The sequence below is a fragment of the Ochotona princeps genome, chromosome 14, assembly GCF_030435755.1.
Source record: "Ochotona princeps isolate mOchPri1 chromosome 14, mOchPri1.hap1, whole genome shotgun sequence".
NCBI classification, from domain to species: Eukaryota; Metazoa; Chordata; class Mammalia; order Lagomorpha; family Ochotonidae; genus Ochotona; species Ochotona princeps.
The window spans coordinates 58,168,439-58,181,910 of record NC_080845.1 but is presented as its reverse complement, the minus strand read 5'-3'; the positions used below and the strand labels follow the sequence as shown (position 1 = coordinate 58,181,910).

General features: G+C 44.4%; 1 protein-coding gene across 1 annotated transcript; it reads right to left on the bottom strand.

Moving 5' to 3' along the window:
* Nucleotides 1–607: 607 nt before the first annotated feature.
* On the bottom strand, nucleotides 608–9,235 carry LOC131481842 (spermatogenesis-associated protein 31D1-like). Its single transcript, XM_058672264.1, has 6 exons — nucleotides 9,012–9,235; nucleotides 8,044–8,089; nucleotides 7,118–7,178; nucleotides 6,269–6,864; nucleotides 2,640–4,129; nucleotides 608–715 (listed from the first exon to the last, which is right to left on the bottom strand). The coding sequence occupies exons 1-6, from the start codon at nucleotides 9,159–9,161 to the stop codon at nucleotides 608–610; spliced, it is 2,451 nt and encodes an 816-aa protein (XP_058528247.1). The 5' UTR covers nucleotides 9,162–9,235.
* Between the last annotated feature and the right edge of the window lie 4,237 nt (nucleotides 9,236–13,472).

Genomic DNA, 13,472 nt, shown 5'->3' with positions numbered 1-13,472 from the left:
ATCTTAACCTCAATGGTAAGGCTAAACTATTCTTCTCTAACACATTATCATCTCCTTCATTGCAGAGATTAAGAAAGCTATAAGCCTTGATGCTAGCCCCCACCACAAGCAACCCAATGCCCAGTACAGCTCTCCTACTATTCCCAAATCAGTGTGTACACACTGGTGTGACATCTGGTGGCTGACAAGTATCTAAAATATTACTAAACCACATGTGCCGTTGACTCTCTCTGGATGTGGAAGGTCTATGTTATTTGTTGTGCTAAAGGATGTGAAACAGCCAGTGAAGACAGAGGTATAGTCAGCCAAAGAGCTAAGCTTAAGAGGTTGAGACAAAAAGTTCATCTTTTCCAACTTTTCAAGGAGGGAGAGGACTTTTTTCCAGCCATTTAAAACACAAATTCTCCCTGGAGCTCCAAGGTGTGGTAACTGCAAGTTTTTATCTTGTGGGTCCCTGGGGAGGAGATGCGACCGAAAAACCAGGGGGACAGTGTGCTCTCTTAGGCAACGGACAAAGTTTATTTCCAGGGTTATACACTTAGTAAAACTTAGTATAACAATAGTTCAGACACAATTCAGAATTAGATCATGTCTGGGAGTAGAATGTTCAAGGAGGCTTACAAGATGACCTGGTCAAAGCATTATCAAAGTTAGGAATGGATAAGGAATACTGTCTGCCCTTGGCTAACTGACCAGACAAAGCACAGATGTTTGCCTATCGTTAAGGAGAGCATGAAAGCATATCCAAGGACTCACTGGGAACAAGAGTGCACTCTGAATGAGAGTTCTTCCGCAGCCTCTTTCTTGGAGTCTCTTCTCAACAGGATCCCACAGGCCTCTGTTGTCTCAGCTATCCTATTGGATGTATTCCGACAGTCATCTTTGCAAAGTGAATAGTAAGAATTTATCCGACTCCTTCCTTTCCCTAGGAGGAGACCCTGTGCTACCCAAAGTCCACACCCTCAACACAGTACACAGAAAGGATATCAATTTCTTTTGAGAATATTTATTGGGAAGAATCAATATTTCAACAAGGAGTTAATTTCAGGGAGACAATTTTCCTCCTTGAAAACCCTGGAGAGGCATTTTCTGTTTAGAAGCCAGAGATAAATCCTTCAGCATTTCATTTTGCAGCGGGAGGGGAACCCTAGGTCCCTGGACAACTTGATACCTACAGTTGGGACTTGGTTGTGGTGCAGGCTTCCTCTGGGACACAGCTAAGAGATACTTCTGGTACCATGCTGGTCCCTAAATAGCACAGTTTTCTGGGATCCTCTGCCTCTGGATCTCATATGTACATTTCTTGGGTAACTCTGGCCAGCAAAGGCAGCTCCTTGGTGGCAGAATGTGGTATTTGTCACCTTACAGGATGTTGCCCTCTGGTTGAATGAACAACCCTGGACAGGCACTGCTCCAATCTGTAGTTCTGCCTTGTGCTGAGTTTTGCCAGATTTCATCTGGGAGGAAAGGTACTCTTGATGGCATTTCTTACCTATTCCATGATCATGCCCCCGCTTCTCTCCTGGGACATTGCCACCAACTGTCCTGACTTGCTGAAGCTTGGTATCCCAAGTAAAGGTGGCTTGATTTTTACCCAGGTTTATCCCATGCATAGATAATAGGGAACTTGCATTTTTCAAAAAACTTTCTGGCCCATCACATTTTCTGCTGGGCCAAATCCACTGCAAAAAGTGCTTTACCTGCTTTCTGAAGTGGCTTTCAGCAGGAAGCTGCTCCCTCTGTGACTGCACTGGGGAAGATTTTTTCCCACATGTGTCCTTTGGCATCTCGTCTGGAGCAGCATGGCTCCTCCTTCTGGGCAGGGAGGGATCTAGTCCTGCATCTCCTCCACCAAGCTCTTCTGCTTTGTGTTCTGGAGGGTTCGTTCTCTTCACAGCTGGGAGGAATCTTTGCTCTTGGCCCTTCCCTAAGCCACACAGAGGGACACAAGGCTCCTGCATCTGCGGCCTGCCGCTCCCTGTGTTGTCCATACGGACGTGCAGCACCTGGGAAGGTGCCATGTTCCAAGTGCATATGCCCTGGGCATGAGTCAGGACAGGCTTAGATTTCAGGTTCCTTGAGGCAAGAGTGTGATCAGTGAGATGATTGTAATCCTGGTTACATTCCCTGTTCTTCAAGATCACGTTTAACTCACTGAGACCTGATAGTTTAGTATCTTTGGATTCTGATATTATTGGTGGGAGGTATTTGATACTTATGGTATTTCCTACTTTGCTCAAACTCACATCTGTCATTGGGGAGATTTCTGATTTGTTTGTTGTTAAAATGGACCTATGTGGAGATGGAAGAGCACAGACCTCCCTTGATATGAATATTTTCCTGGATTTGTTAAGCATGGGAAAATGCTCTGAATTGTTTAGCTTTTTGCCCTGAAGCCTTTTTATTCTGTTTCTGGAGCTCCATTTATTATAGCATGGTTTAGATCCAGCCATAAATTGTTTTGTGAACACCATTGGGCTGCACCTATTGGCTAGTTCGCTCTGCTTATGCCATGCCTTTTCTGTAATGCTATCTGTACAAGGCAGAGAATGCTGCTTGGGATTGTTGAATCTCTTAATGTTACCTTCTTGCTCAGGGAGGGAGTCACAGGGGGTTTGTCTCGGTGCCCCTTGCCTTACCTTGATCACAAGAGAGGTGGAAGGGAGATGATAATCCACACCAGGGACAGAGATTATTGCTCTCTCCTTGTCTCCATGCAAAGCTATAGGTCCTCCTTTATTAGAGATCTTATGTGCAGCTGAGGTGACACAGAAAGGACGATCAACACTCGGGACAGGCATTCTTGTTCTCTTCTTGTCTTCATGCAAAGCTGTACGGTCTCCTTTAGAGGGCTTACAGACAGCGGAGGTGGCAGAGACATGGCGATTCAGACTTGGCACAGATGTTCTTGTCCTTGCCTTGTCTTCATGCAAGGCCACAGAACTTTCTCTGTAGGGCTTGCATATGGGCGAGGTGGCAGAGACATGGCAATTCAGACTTGGCACAGATGTTTTCGGTTTCATGTTGTGTTCATGCAAAGCCATAGAACTTTCTCTGTAGGGCTTGCACATGGGTAAGGTGGCAGAGACATGCCGATTTGGACTGGAGACAGAGATTCTTGTTCTTGCCTTATCTCCATGCAAAGCTGTACAGTCTCCTTTAGAGTGCTTACAGACAGCTGAGGTGGCAGAGACATGACGATTCAGACTTGGCACAGATGTTCTTGTCCTTGCCTTGTCTTCATGCAAAGCCACAGACCCTTCTCTAAAGGGTTTGTATATGGGTGAGGTGGCAGAGAATTGGTGATCTGAACTGGTAACAGAGATTCTTCTCACCTTGTCTCCATGCAAAAACATGGAGCTTTGTGTACAGGGTCTGGAGACACCAGCTTGGGAGTTCTCTTTCATTTTAAAGAGTTCTGTGATTTCAAGGACCTTCTCGGGAAGGCCCCATGTTATCCTATCATGGTAATTTTGAATATGGTCTTCCAACATCTTTTGCTTGCTAGGACCAAGGAAAGCAAGCTGGCAGGAGGTATCGATATTGCTGGCTACACTGATCACTTTGGCCAGATCTTGATGTTCTTGACTACAAGGTTTCTCAGAAGCCCATGAATGCTTAAGGGAATGCAATGATTTATACACAATACGAGGGATGTGATTCTCCTTTATTTCCATAACTTTCCTTTTCAAATGGGTTTCCAGGGCATTTTTACATTTTTGCTGATTTAGGCTCATCCATGAGGTCCTTGAATTGTTTCCTGACAGACTCACCATCCTCTCACCCTTTTCTGGTAGAAGCATTCCCAAGATCCTCTCACAGAAGCTTCCAGGTGGACTCAATTTCAGAACCACGGTATCTCTGATGCTCTGATCCTTAAACAAGCAAATCCCCGAGAGTCCCTGATTGCTCTTCGATTCAGATGTTCCAGAAATGTCACTCTGAATACTAACCAGGGACAGAGACTCACAGACTCTGCGAGGCAGGCCACACTGGTATTGGACGAGCCTTTTTTGGAGGTGGTGCTCTAGTTTCTCCCGAATCTCACTGTTCAGGGAAAATTCTCCAGGAAGGATGGAGACAGGAATGTGGGCCTTGCAGGACTGGCTCAACAAGGAAAGGTTAGGAGCTGGAGGACAAAAAACTTTCTGAGACTCAAGCACCACAGAGGGTATACCCCACAAATTTTCCTGCTTCTTCTTCACCAAATGATGCTCTAAGTGTTGAGTTTCAGATAGGCTGAGAGACTCAACCTCTTTCTGGAGTCGAGGAAAATGTACTCCACAGGTGGTGTTCTGGGATGCAGCAGAAAATGGCACCATTGGAAGAAAGGATTGAGGTTGGTCCTTAGTGAGAAATTGGGGTTGAGATTGGATCCCAAACTCTGACATAAGTTGGAGATTGGAAAGTGCTCCGGATTGTTGGACAGGTATATTAGGAAGTACTGAGGATTTCTGGGATAGGGGATCAGGAACTGCTTGGGTTTCCTGAGCTTGGGTAACAGGAAGTGCTGGGGATTCCTGGGCCTGGGTGACAGGAAGTTTTAGGGTTTCCTGAGCTTGGATAACAGGAAGTGCTGGGGATTCCTGAGCTATGGTGACAGGAAGTGCTGGGAATTCCTGGGCCTGGGCGGTAGTAAGTGCTGGTGACTCCTTGCCCTGGGTGATGGGAAGTGCTGGGGATTCCTGGGCCTGGGTGGTGGGAAGTGCTGGGGTTTCCTGAGCTTGGGTGGCAGGAAGTGCTGGGGATTCCTGAGCTTGGATAACAGGAAGTGCTGGGGATTCCTGAGTTTGGATAACAGGAAGTCCTGGGGATTCCTGAGCTTGGATAACAGGAAGTGCTGGGGATTCCTGAGCTATGGTGACAGGAAGCTCTGGTGACTCCTTGGCCTGGGTGATGGGAAGTGCTGGGGATTCCTGGACCTGGGAGGCAGGAAGTGCTGAGATTTCCTGAGCTTGGGTGGCAGGAAGTGCTGGGGTTTCCTGAGCTATGGTGGCAGGAAGTACTGGGGATTCCTGGGTCTGGGTGATGGGAAGCGCAGGGGATTCCTGAACTTGGGTGGCAGGAAACGCTGAGGTTTCCTGAGCTATGGTGACAGGAAGTACTGGGGATTCCTGGGTCTGGGTGATGGGAAGCGCAGGGGATTCCTGAACTTGGGTGGCAGGAAGCGCTGAGGTTTCCTGAGCTTGGGTTACAGGAAGCGCTGGGATTTCCTGAGCTTGGGTTACAGGAAGTGCTGGGGATTCCTGGGCCTGGATGACAGGAAGTGCTGGGAATTCCTGGGCCTGGGTGACAGGAAGTGCTGGGGATTCCTGGGCCTGGGTGGCAGGAAGCTCTAGTGACTCCTTGGCCTGGGTGATGGGAAGTGCTGGGGATTCCTGGGCCTGGGTGGCGGGAAGTGCTGGGGTTTCCTGAGCTATGGTGGCGGGAAGCGCTGGTGACTCCTGGGCCTGGGTGGCAGGAAGTGCTGGGGTTTCCTGAGCTATGGTGGCGGGAAGCGCTGGTGACTCCTGGGTCTGGGTGATGGGAAGTGCTGGGGTTTCCTGAGCTATGGTGACGGGAAGCACTGGGGATTCCTGGGCTTGGGTGATGGGAAGCACTGGGGATTCCTGGGATTGTGGGTTGGAAATTGCTGTGGATTCCTGGGATTGTAGATTGGATACTGCTGTGGATTCCTGGGATTGTAAAGTGGAACCTGCTGTGGATTGCTGGGATTGTAGAGTGGAACCTGCTGTGGATTGCTGGGATTGTAGAGTGGAACCTGCTGTGGATTGCTGGGATTGTAGAGTGGAACCTGCTGTGGATTGCTGGGACTGTGCATTGGAAGTTGCTGGGGATTCTTGGGCTGTAGAGGTATCATATGTACTACTTAAGACAAGGAGGGTTGGTGAACAACTCCCTGAGACAGGGCCAGCAGGATACAGCAAGTTGTGGTACAAAGCTAGGTGACCTCCGGAGATCTGAATACATCTTTCAGATAATTGCTGCTCAAATATCTTGGGATATGGGGACTTCTGATGCATGCGCAGCTTCCGTGGTTTATCTTTGCCATTCCACAAAGGAAGGGAAACTGCTGAGTCATACTTATCATGGATAGACCCTAGTGCTTTCCCTGGAGAAGGAAGTGGGAGGTCTGGCGTCAGTTGCTTTGGAAAATATACTTTTTTCTTTTCATTTTCCCTGTGTATCAAGAAATCACCCTTCTTTCTGACTTGTCTCTCTAGCAGTGCAAGGGCATCTGAACTGAGAAAGAATAGGTTACCAATACCTGAAAGTACGGATGTAGGTGCAACTCCACTGGATGCTTTGGATGAATGGAGGGCAAGAATGTTTTTCTTGGCATCACCTTGTGCCAGGTTTGATGTTGGCAAATCCTTGGTATGTGCCTGATTCCAGATTTCCAATGCTGCCAGGTTAGTAGAGTGAATGTCTTTTGTTTTGGGGGGAGGAGTGGGAATACCAGGTGGTTGCAATAAGACATGTCTCCCTGGGAATGAGAAATCCAGGCAAGGAGTAAGCTCTGGGGGTAGAGAATCACCCAGATTGGAGGGGGAGATGAAGTCCTCACAGGAGGTATCCAGGTTAGTTGAGACAGTTGAGCAGGGTGGTGGAGAGGGCTCAGCCAGAGGGAATGCTGTTGCATCTCCTGGAGGAATTGTGGAGAGGTCAGAGGTGAGACATACTGAGGTCTCAATCATAGAATCAGTGGAGGATGAAAAATACTCAGAGAGAGCAGCATCTTGCAGGGATTCCTGGGACAGCAGCTGCTGGATCTCTGCTGTTGTTCTATTACACACCTCACAGGAGGGGTCTGGACACAACATGTGACGAAAGTGTGTGCTGTCATGGTGGTGGCCCAGGGGTCTGCAGGAGACAGGAAATATAAAGCTATAGCCAAGACCACAAAGAGGAAAGGAGGTCCCACTGGCCTATTGTAGCTGGGGATGTCTGGAAACTTTTACCCGTGGTTGGCCCACATCCATCAGTTCATAATGCATTTAATGGCCTTCCACCAAACAGTATTCACCTCACTACAACTAGGACAAACTTTGCCCTTATACCGTGTAATGCATAGGACAAGTTACAAAAGGAACCAGCAAAGGGAAAGACTCATCACCTTTTCAGAATGTTAAGTAGCTTCTTTCTCTCCTCTGCTTCTCTCTTGTGAGATCTCCAACCTGAGAAACCAAGGGAGTGGGTTATATGTAATATGCACATGCATAGGATTCCAACAATGATCCTTCATGGGAGCCCCGTGAGTCACAAATCTCTACAATTCACAATGTAGGTAGCAATATAATTGGTTAATAATAATATTAATAAGAATCACGTATTATGTGAACTAAATAATAATATTAATAAGAATTACATATGTATGTGAACTACTTCATCACAGGGTGTGTGCTTTGTAGTGTCTTACAATATTGCTTAGGATGGCCAGGTCTTATATACTGCCATTCTTACAATCTGCGTTTCAACTACTGGTCCTGGAAGTAAGCTGATAATGTCCTAAGTTCTTGATTCCCATCCACTCATATGGGAGACCTGGATGAAGTTTCTGGATCCAGGTTTCAGCCTTGGACAACCTCACCTCTTGCAGCCATTAGGGGAATGATCTAAGATGTAGGATCTAAGACTTAAGATCGCTTCCTTTTTCCAGCTTTCTGTACCCATCACTCTCTTTCAAGTAAGTAAATAAATAAATATTATTGTACCTGGTGCAGGTGTCAATGCTGAATTTAGAAAGGAATGTGACTACTCAGGATATGAAAGGACTAAGCTATAAGTATAAATTCTGACTCCAAAATAACCAGTAATCCTTCCTCAACTTCTCACTGCCTAGTTAATTTTTGCCTCCTGCCCATGTGTGCGTGGGCAGAATGGTTTCAGTTTTCAATACTTTCCCTATGCCATCTAGATTTCTTTTTGCTGAGGGACTGCATTTAGTGACTGACATCCTCAGAGATCATAGACCCGGGTCTTCATGGAAAGACCTGGAAGGGCTGTCCTCAGAGAGTTCAGGTTGAATGGGGAAAACCATACCTCTAAATGTTCCACCTTTCCTCTTCGTTGTGGCTCTTCCTGGGTGCTGAGAACACAAAAACAACAGTAGAGGTCTGGAAACTTCTTTGATGTTTCTCTCTAGAATATTCTGATACTCATCATTTAAGAATCTACTATAGTAATAAATACATATTTCCTCTTATTTTTCATTTTCCAATGTGAGTAAATATTTTCAACTATTCCTTCCTTGTGAAGCTCAAATAAGGATGGTATCTCTGAGATTCAGATGTTTTAGAATCTGATGATTTATGCTCTTGGAGGCCACAAAAAATGGTGGACAGCAGCCCCATTTGTGCTCCTTGGAGGACCCTGAGGGCTCCTTGAGGACCCTCTGTGTTCCTTGGAGGGCTTTATGTGCTCCTCAGAAGACCCTCAGTGCTTTTTGGAGGATCCTCTGTGCTCCTTGAGCACCCTGCATACTCCTCAAGGACCCTGTGTGCTCCTCAGAGGACCTTATGTGCTCCTCAGAGGACCCTCTGTGCTTTTTGGAGGACTCCGTGTGCTCCTCTGAGACCCTCTGTACACCTCAAGGACCCTGTGTGCTTTGAGGTGCTGGGGGACTCAGAACTGTTGTCTTGCTCAGACCAAAAGAAAGACTTGATCTGGGAATTTGATTCATGGAATAGAAAAAGGAGAGACCTTCTGCACTAGAGAACCCAAAGTCCCAAATGAAGCCAGTTCAGGACCACAGCATCTCTGTATTTTGGATTTTATCCTGGCAAACTCCACCTTGTCAGGTAGGTAGCCTGGGAATTTCAGGTGGAAGTCATAGTCTTTCCTACACCCTTGACCTGTCCACCCACTTCCCCTAGAGACAGGTTCTGTCCTCTCACACTTCCCATCTGAGCCATCTCTGACCCAACCACAGTCCTGTGGACACATAAGACTAGAAACAGGAAACAGCAGCAACACAGCATCTCCCCGGGGGCTTCCCTGTGGTTCCCTACCTTGGTTGGTAACAGCAGGTAACAAAGGTAGAGCAGCAACAGCCCCACCACATTGAGCAGGATGAAGCTGGGGACAGCACCTAAGTACTCTGAGCCAAAGCTCAGCCAGGGCTCAATGCAGCTCTTCAGAAGTGAGAGAACATCGTCCATGGTCAGAATCACATGGCTGCCTGAGGCAACTGAGTTCTGAGGGCGCACAGCTCCACTGCAGACCCAGGCCTGCATCACAGAGCATGGCAGAGTCACAAAGGGCTTGTGTGGGTGAGGAAGGAACAATCTATGAATGCTGTGCCATTGCCCCTCCCCCAGCTTAGGTCCCACATCTTTCTGCCCAGCCCTGCTTCCCACTGTTCAATAAACCCTTTCTTTCTATTAAATGCCCACCTTAGAGAATTTTTCCACCTGTTTCTTCTGTAACCCGTATGTTAACTGAGGTCCCATCCTTGCTTACAGCCCTTGACTGAGGACCCTTTAGTTGAATAGTGTTGAAAGTATGAAACACTGTCTGTGGATTTTACTGGTACTTAGATATCTAATCTACACTCAGAGGATCATAGATATACTCAAATCCATCTGAGCTATGCAGTGTGCTTGCCTTACACTAACCCAGATATAAACCTAACATTCTTTTATGCATATATATATATATTTAAAGATATCCAACAGTGGATTTCTTTTTTTTTTAAATTTTTTATTAACTTTTTTTTAATTTATTCATTGATTACATTGTATTATGTGATACAGTTTCGTTGGAACTGGGAATCACCCCACCCCTCCCCCCGCCCTCCCCCATGTGAAATCAATAGTGGATTTCTTAACAGTAAGATGTTACTGTTTCAGACAAGCTGACACAAAACATAGAAACTATCATATTCAACACTTACAAAACTAAAATGAAATTGAGATAAATACGTATAAATAATGCTTCACAAATATGGGCTCAACACTATGATGTAAAGGCCTATATTCCTCTGAAGCAGTGACAGAGGATGTGAACTGTAATCAGTTCTCAGAGTGTCAATATGGCTCAAATATTACAATTTTTGTACTCTGTATATTATCAAGATAAGGAAAATACAGATATTTATTTTCTTAGAACTTTTTTTTTTTAATGAGCTCAATAATTCCCAGTTGCATGCATTTTAGTTGCAAAAGATAAGATTTCATTCTTTTATGTTGTTAGAGTCCGAGCCAAAGCCTCCGGATGTCAGGGTGTGAGCTAGTCAACCCCCAGAGAAAGACAAAGAGTCTCACTGGTAATGCAAACAGCAAACAGAGTTGATTGTGCCAGCATGCTGGGGCCAGACCAAATTTGGTGCACGCAGGCCAGCCAAGCCGGGCGATTGGACCCTGAACAAGCCCAAGACAGTAGCTTATATAGGCCCTTTGGGGCTGGGAAATACATCAAAAGTAACAACCTTAGACATGTTCACTATTTTATGGCCTTCAGGCACAGGCAGCCTCTTCCGTTCCCATACCCACTATCTTCATGGCTCATCCCATTCTCACACCCTTATCTTCCTCTTGTTCCTGGGACCGGAGAAGAATTGTGTCCTTGCTTCCCCCCGACCCCCCTGCACCTGGATTACAAAGTTGCAAGGCGGCAAAGAACAGATTTATGGCTAAAGCGGAATCCTCCCAAAGTCCGGCTGCCTCCTGGCCTAGCAAAGTAGCAGTTTTCTTCGGCACAAGGGAATCTCACGCTGCGCAACAAAAACAGACTGTTCTAGCATACTAATACACTATCATAGCTTTTACCTATACTCCAACACTGTGTTGAGTAAAATTCTATTGTGTTTATATACCATGTGTTCTTGATCCAGTCATTCGTTGACTAACATCTGGGTTTATTCATATCTTAGTTATTATGAATTGAGCTACAATGAAGATGGGATACAAGTAACTCTTTGATGTGTTGATTAAATTCCATTGGGATAAGTTCCCTGGATTAAGGGGTTGAGTCACGTGGTGTATTTTTTCTCAGACTCTGAGGAGTTTCTGTACTCAAAATGGTTGCACTAGGTTACATTTCAACCAGCAGTGGATGGAGAAAACTGTTTCCCCACATCCTCAACAAAACGTATTGTTTTCTGATTTCTAGATGATAGCCATTCCCATTGTGGTGATGGAAGCCTCATTTTGGTTTTTATTTGCATGTCCCTAAGGGCTGGCAGTCCTGAGAATTTTTTCCATGTGTTTTGGCCACCTGGATCTCAGTCTTTGAGAAATGTCAGTTCATGTCCATCCCATTTATTAACTGGGTTGTTTGCTATGTTACTGTTGAGTTTATCAAGTTCTTGATATATCCTTGATATTAATCCTCAATCAGTTGAATAATTTGCAAATGCTTTCTCCCATTTTGTTGGCATTCTCTTCATTTTGTTGATGCGTTTCTTTGCCATGCAGAAGATGCTTTGCTTCATGCAATTCCATTTGTTTCTTTTTGCTTTAATTACCTGTGCTTGTGATTCTGTGGTCTTTTCCAAGAGGTCTTCTTTACATAGATACCTTGCAGAGTGTGTCCAAAGCCCTCTTCTGGTAGTTTGATGGCATTGGATTATAAATTTGGGGAACTGATTCATTGCGAGTTGATTTTTAGAATAAGATAGGGATCCTATTTCTTTTTTTTTTTTTTACTTCTACCCATGTCAATGCAATTTTCTTGCCATCATTTGTTGAAGAGACTTCCTTTGTCTCCACATTGTTTCAGTGCAGTTGTCAAAACTTAGTTGGCTGTAGATTTTGGGGTTTATTTCCGGGATTTCTGTTTTGTTCTAGAGATGTTCGTGTCTGTGTGTCAGTAACACGCTGTTTGATTACAACTGCCTCTAGAATTGTGATTTTTCCAGATTTGGTTTTCTGTTTAAGCTTGCTTTAGCTATCCAGGGTGTCTTGTGCTTCCACATGAATTTCAACATTATTTTTCTTATTCTGAGAATTATGTCCTAGGTACCTTGTTGGAATAACCTCGAATTCTTAAATTATTTTTGGTAATATGAACATTTGGATTATATTAATTCTACTACATCCAGAACATGATAGATTTCTCCGTGTTTAGTTGTCTTCTATGTTTCTTTATAAAGAGATGCATGTTGTCTGTAAACAGGGAGAGCATCACTCTCTCATATGACGTTTTTATCCTGCTGCTTTTTTTTCCTGTGTAAAAGCTTTGCCTGAAACTTCCAGGATGCTATCGAATAGCGGGGATGAGATGGCACCCATGTCTGGTCCAGGGATATTAGTTAAAGTGCCTCCAGCTCTTACCCATTTGGTATTATGCTGGCTGCTTGTTTTACCTACGTTGCCTATTTGTATCTTTTGCATTGAGGAATTTCCTTCTATAATCAATTAACTTAAGCTTTTTTGTTTGTATTTACCATGAAAGGGTGTTGTATGTTAGAATGCTTTGTCTACATCTGTTGATATGATCGTATGATTTTTTTCCTTCAATTTGTTAATGTAATATATCACACTTTTTGATTTGCATGTGTTGAATCATCCCTGCATCATTGGGATAAATCTCAATTGGTCTGGGTAAATAAGTTCTAATGTGCTGCTACATTTGACCATCTATGTTTGCATCTATGTTCATCTGGAATATTAACCTATAGGACTATATCTTTTTGCATGGTTTTCTGAATTTGGAATCAAGATAACTCTGGCTTCACAGAGAGTGTTTCTGAAGATCACCTCCACTTCAGTTGTTTTGAATGAACTAAGAAAATGGGAGTTGTTCCTCATGAAACGTTCGGTAGAATTCAGCAGGGCAGCCATCCACTCCTGGGCTTTTGTTGTTGTTTTTGTTGGGAGGATCTTCATTACTGAATCAATCTCCATATTAGTAACTGGTATATTTAGGTATTCTACATCATTATAGTTCAATTTTTTGGATTGTGTGTGTTCATAAATCTATCCATTTCTTCTCTCTTTCCCCATGTGCTAGCATATAGCTGCTTGTAGTATTTCCTGATGATTTGTAAACATTGTTGTTGCCATATCCCACAAGTTTCGATAGGTTGTGCTGTTAATCTTCATGCAACTCCAAGTATGTTTTCATTTTTATTTTGAAATGGCACTAGTTTATGGATAAATTACCACCGATGAGGACTAACTTTCAGGATATTCAATTTAGCCAGGGACTGTGCTGGGTATTGGAAGCCTGGGGAAGTGAACAAATTAATATTTTTTGACTCGGATCCACATCTCTCAAATAAATGAACAACGGAAGAGATAGTATCTTACAAATTTAACAGGCTGTAGTAAGATAACTTAATTGAAAGACTGTAGAAGAGTGGCTGGTTCACAATGCACAACATATTTTCATTCATCACACCACTCCAGTTACAATGCACTCTGTTCCTGCTGTCATCTCAATGGTAGCAATTTGCACAATTTTTCTTTTCATTAGGGAAAAGATAACTTTCTTATTTTTATCTCATCAATTGTGGTTGATATGTAACA

Excerpts from the sequence above, each read along its gene's own strand:
- LOC131481842 (XM_058672264.1), bottom strand. The coding sequence starts at position 9,161 with ATGGACGATGTTCTCTCACTTCTGAAGAGCTGCATTGAGCCCTGGCTG. Across the intron at positions 7,179-8,043 it reads GAAAGGTGGAACATTTAGAG|GTTGGAGATCTCACAAGAGA; the intron begins GTATGGTTTTCC and ends TTGGTTTCTCAG. Across the intron at positions 4,130-6,268 it reads ACCTACATCCGTACTTTCAG|CTCCTAACCTTTCCTTGTTG; the intron begins GTATTGGTAACC and ends TTTGTCCTCCAG.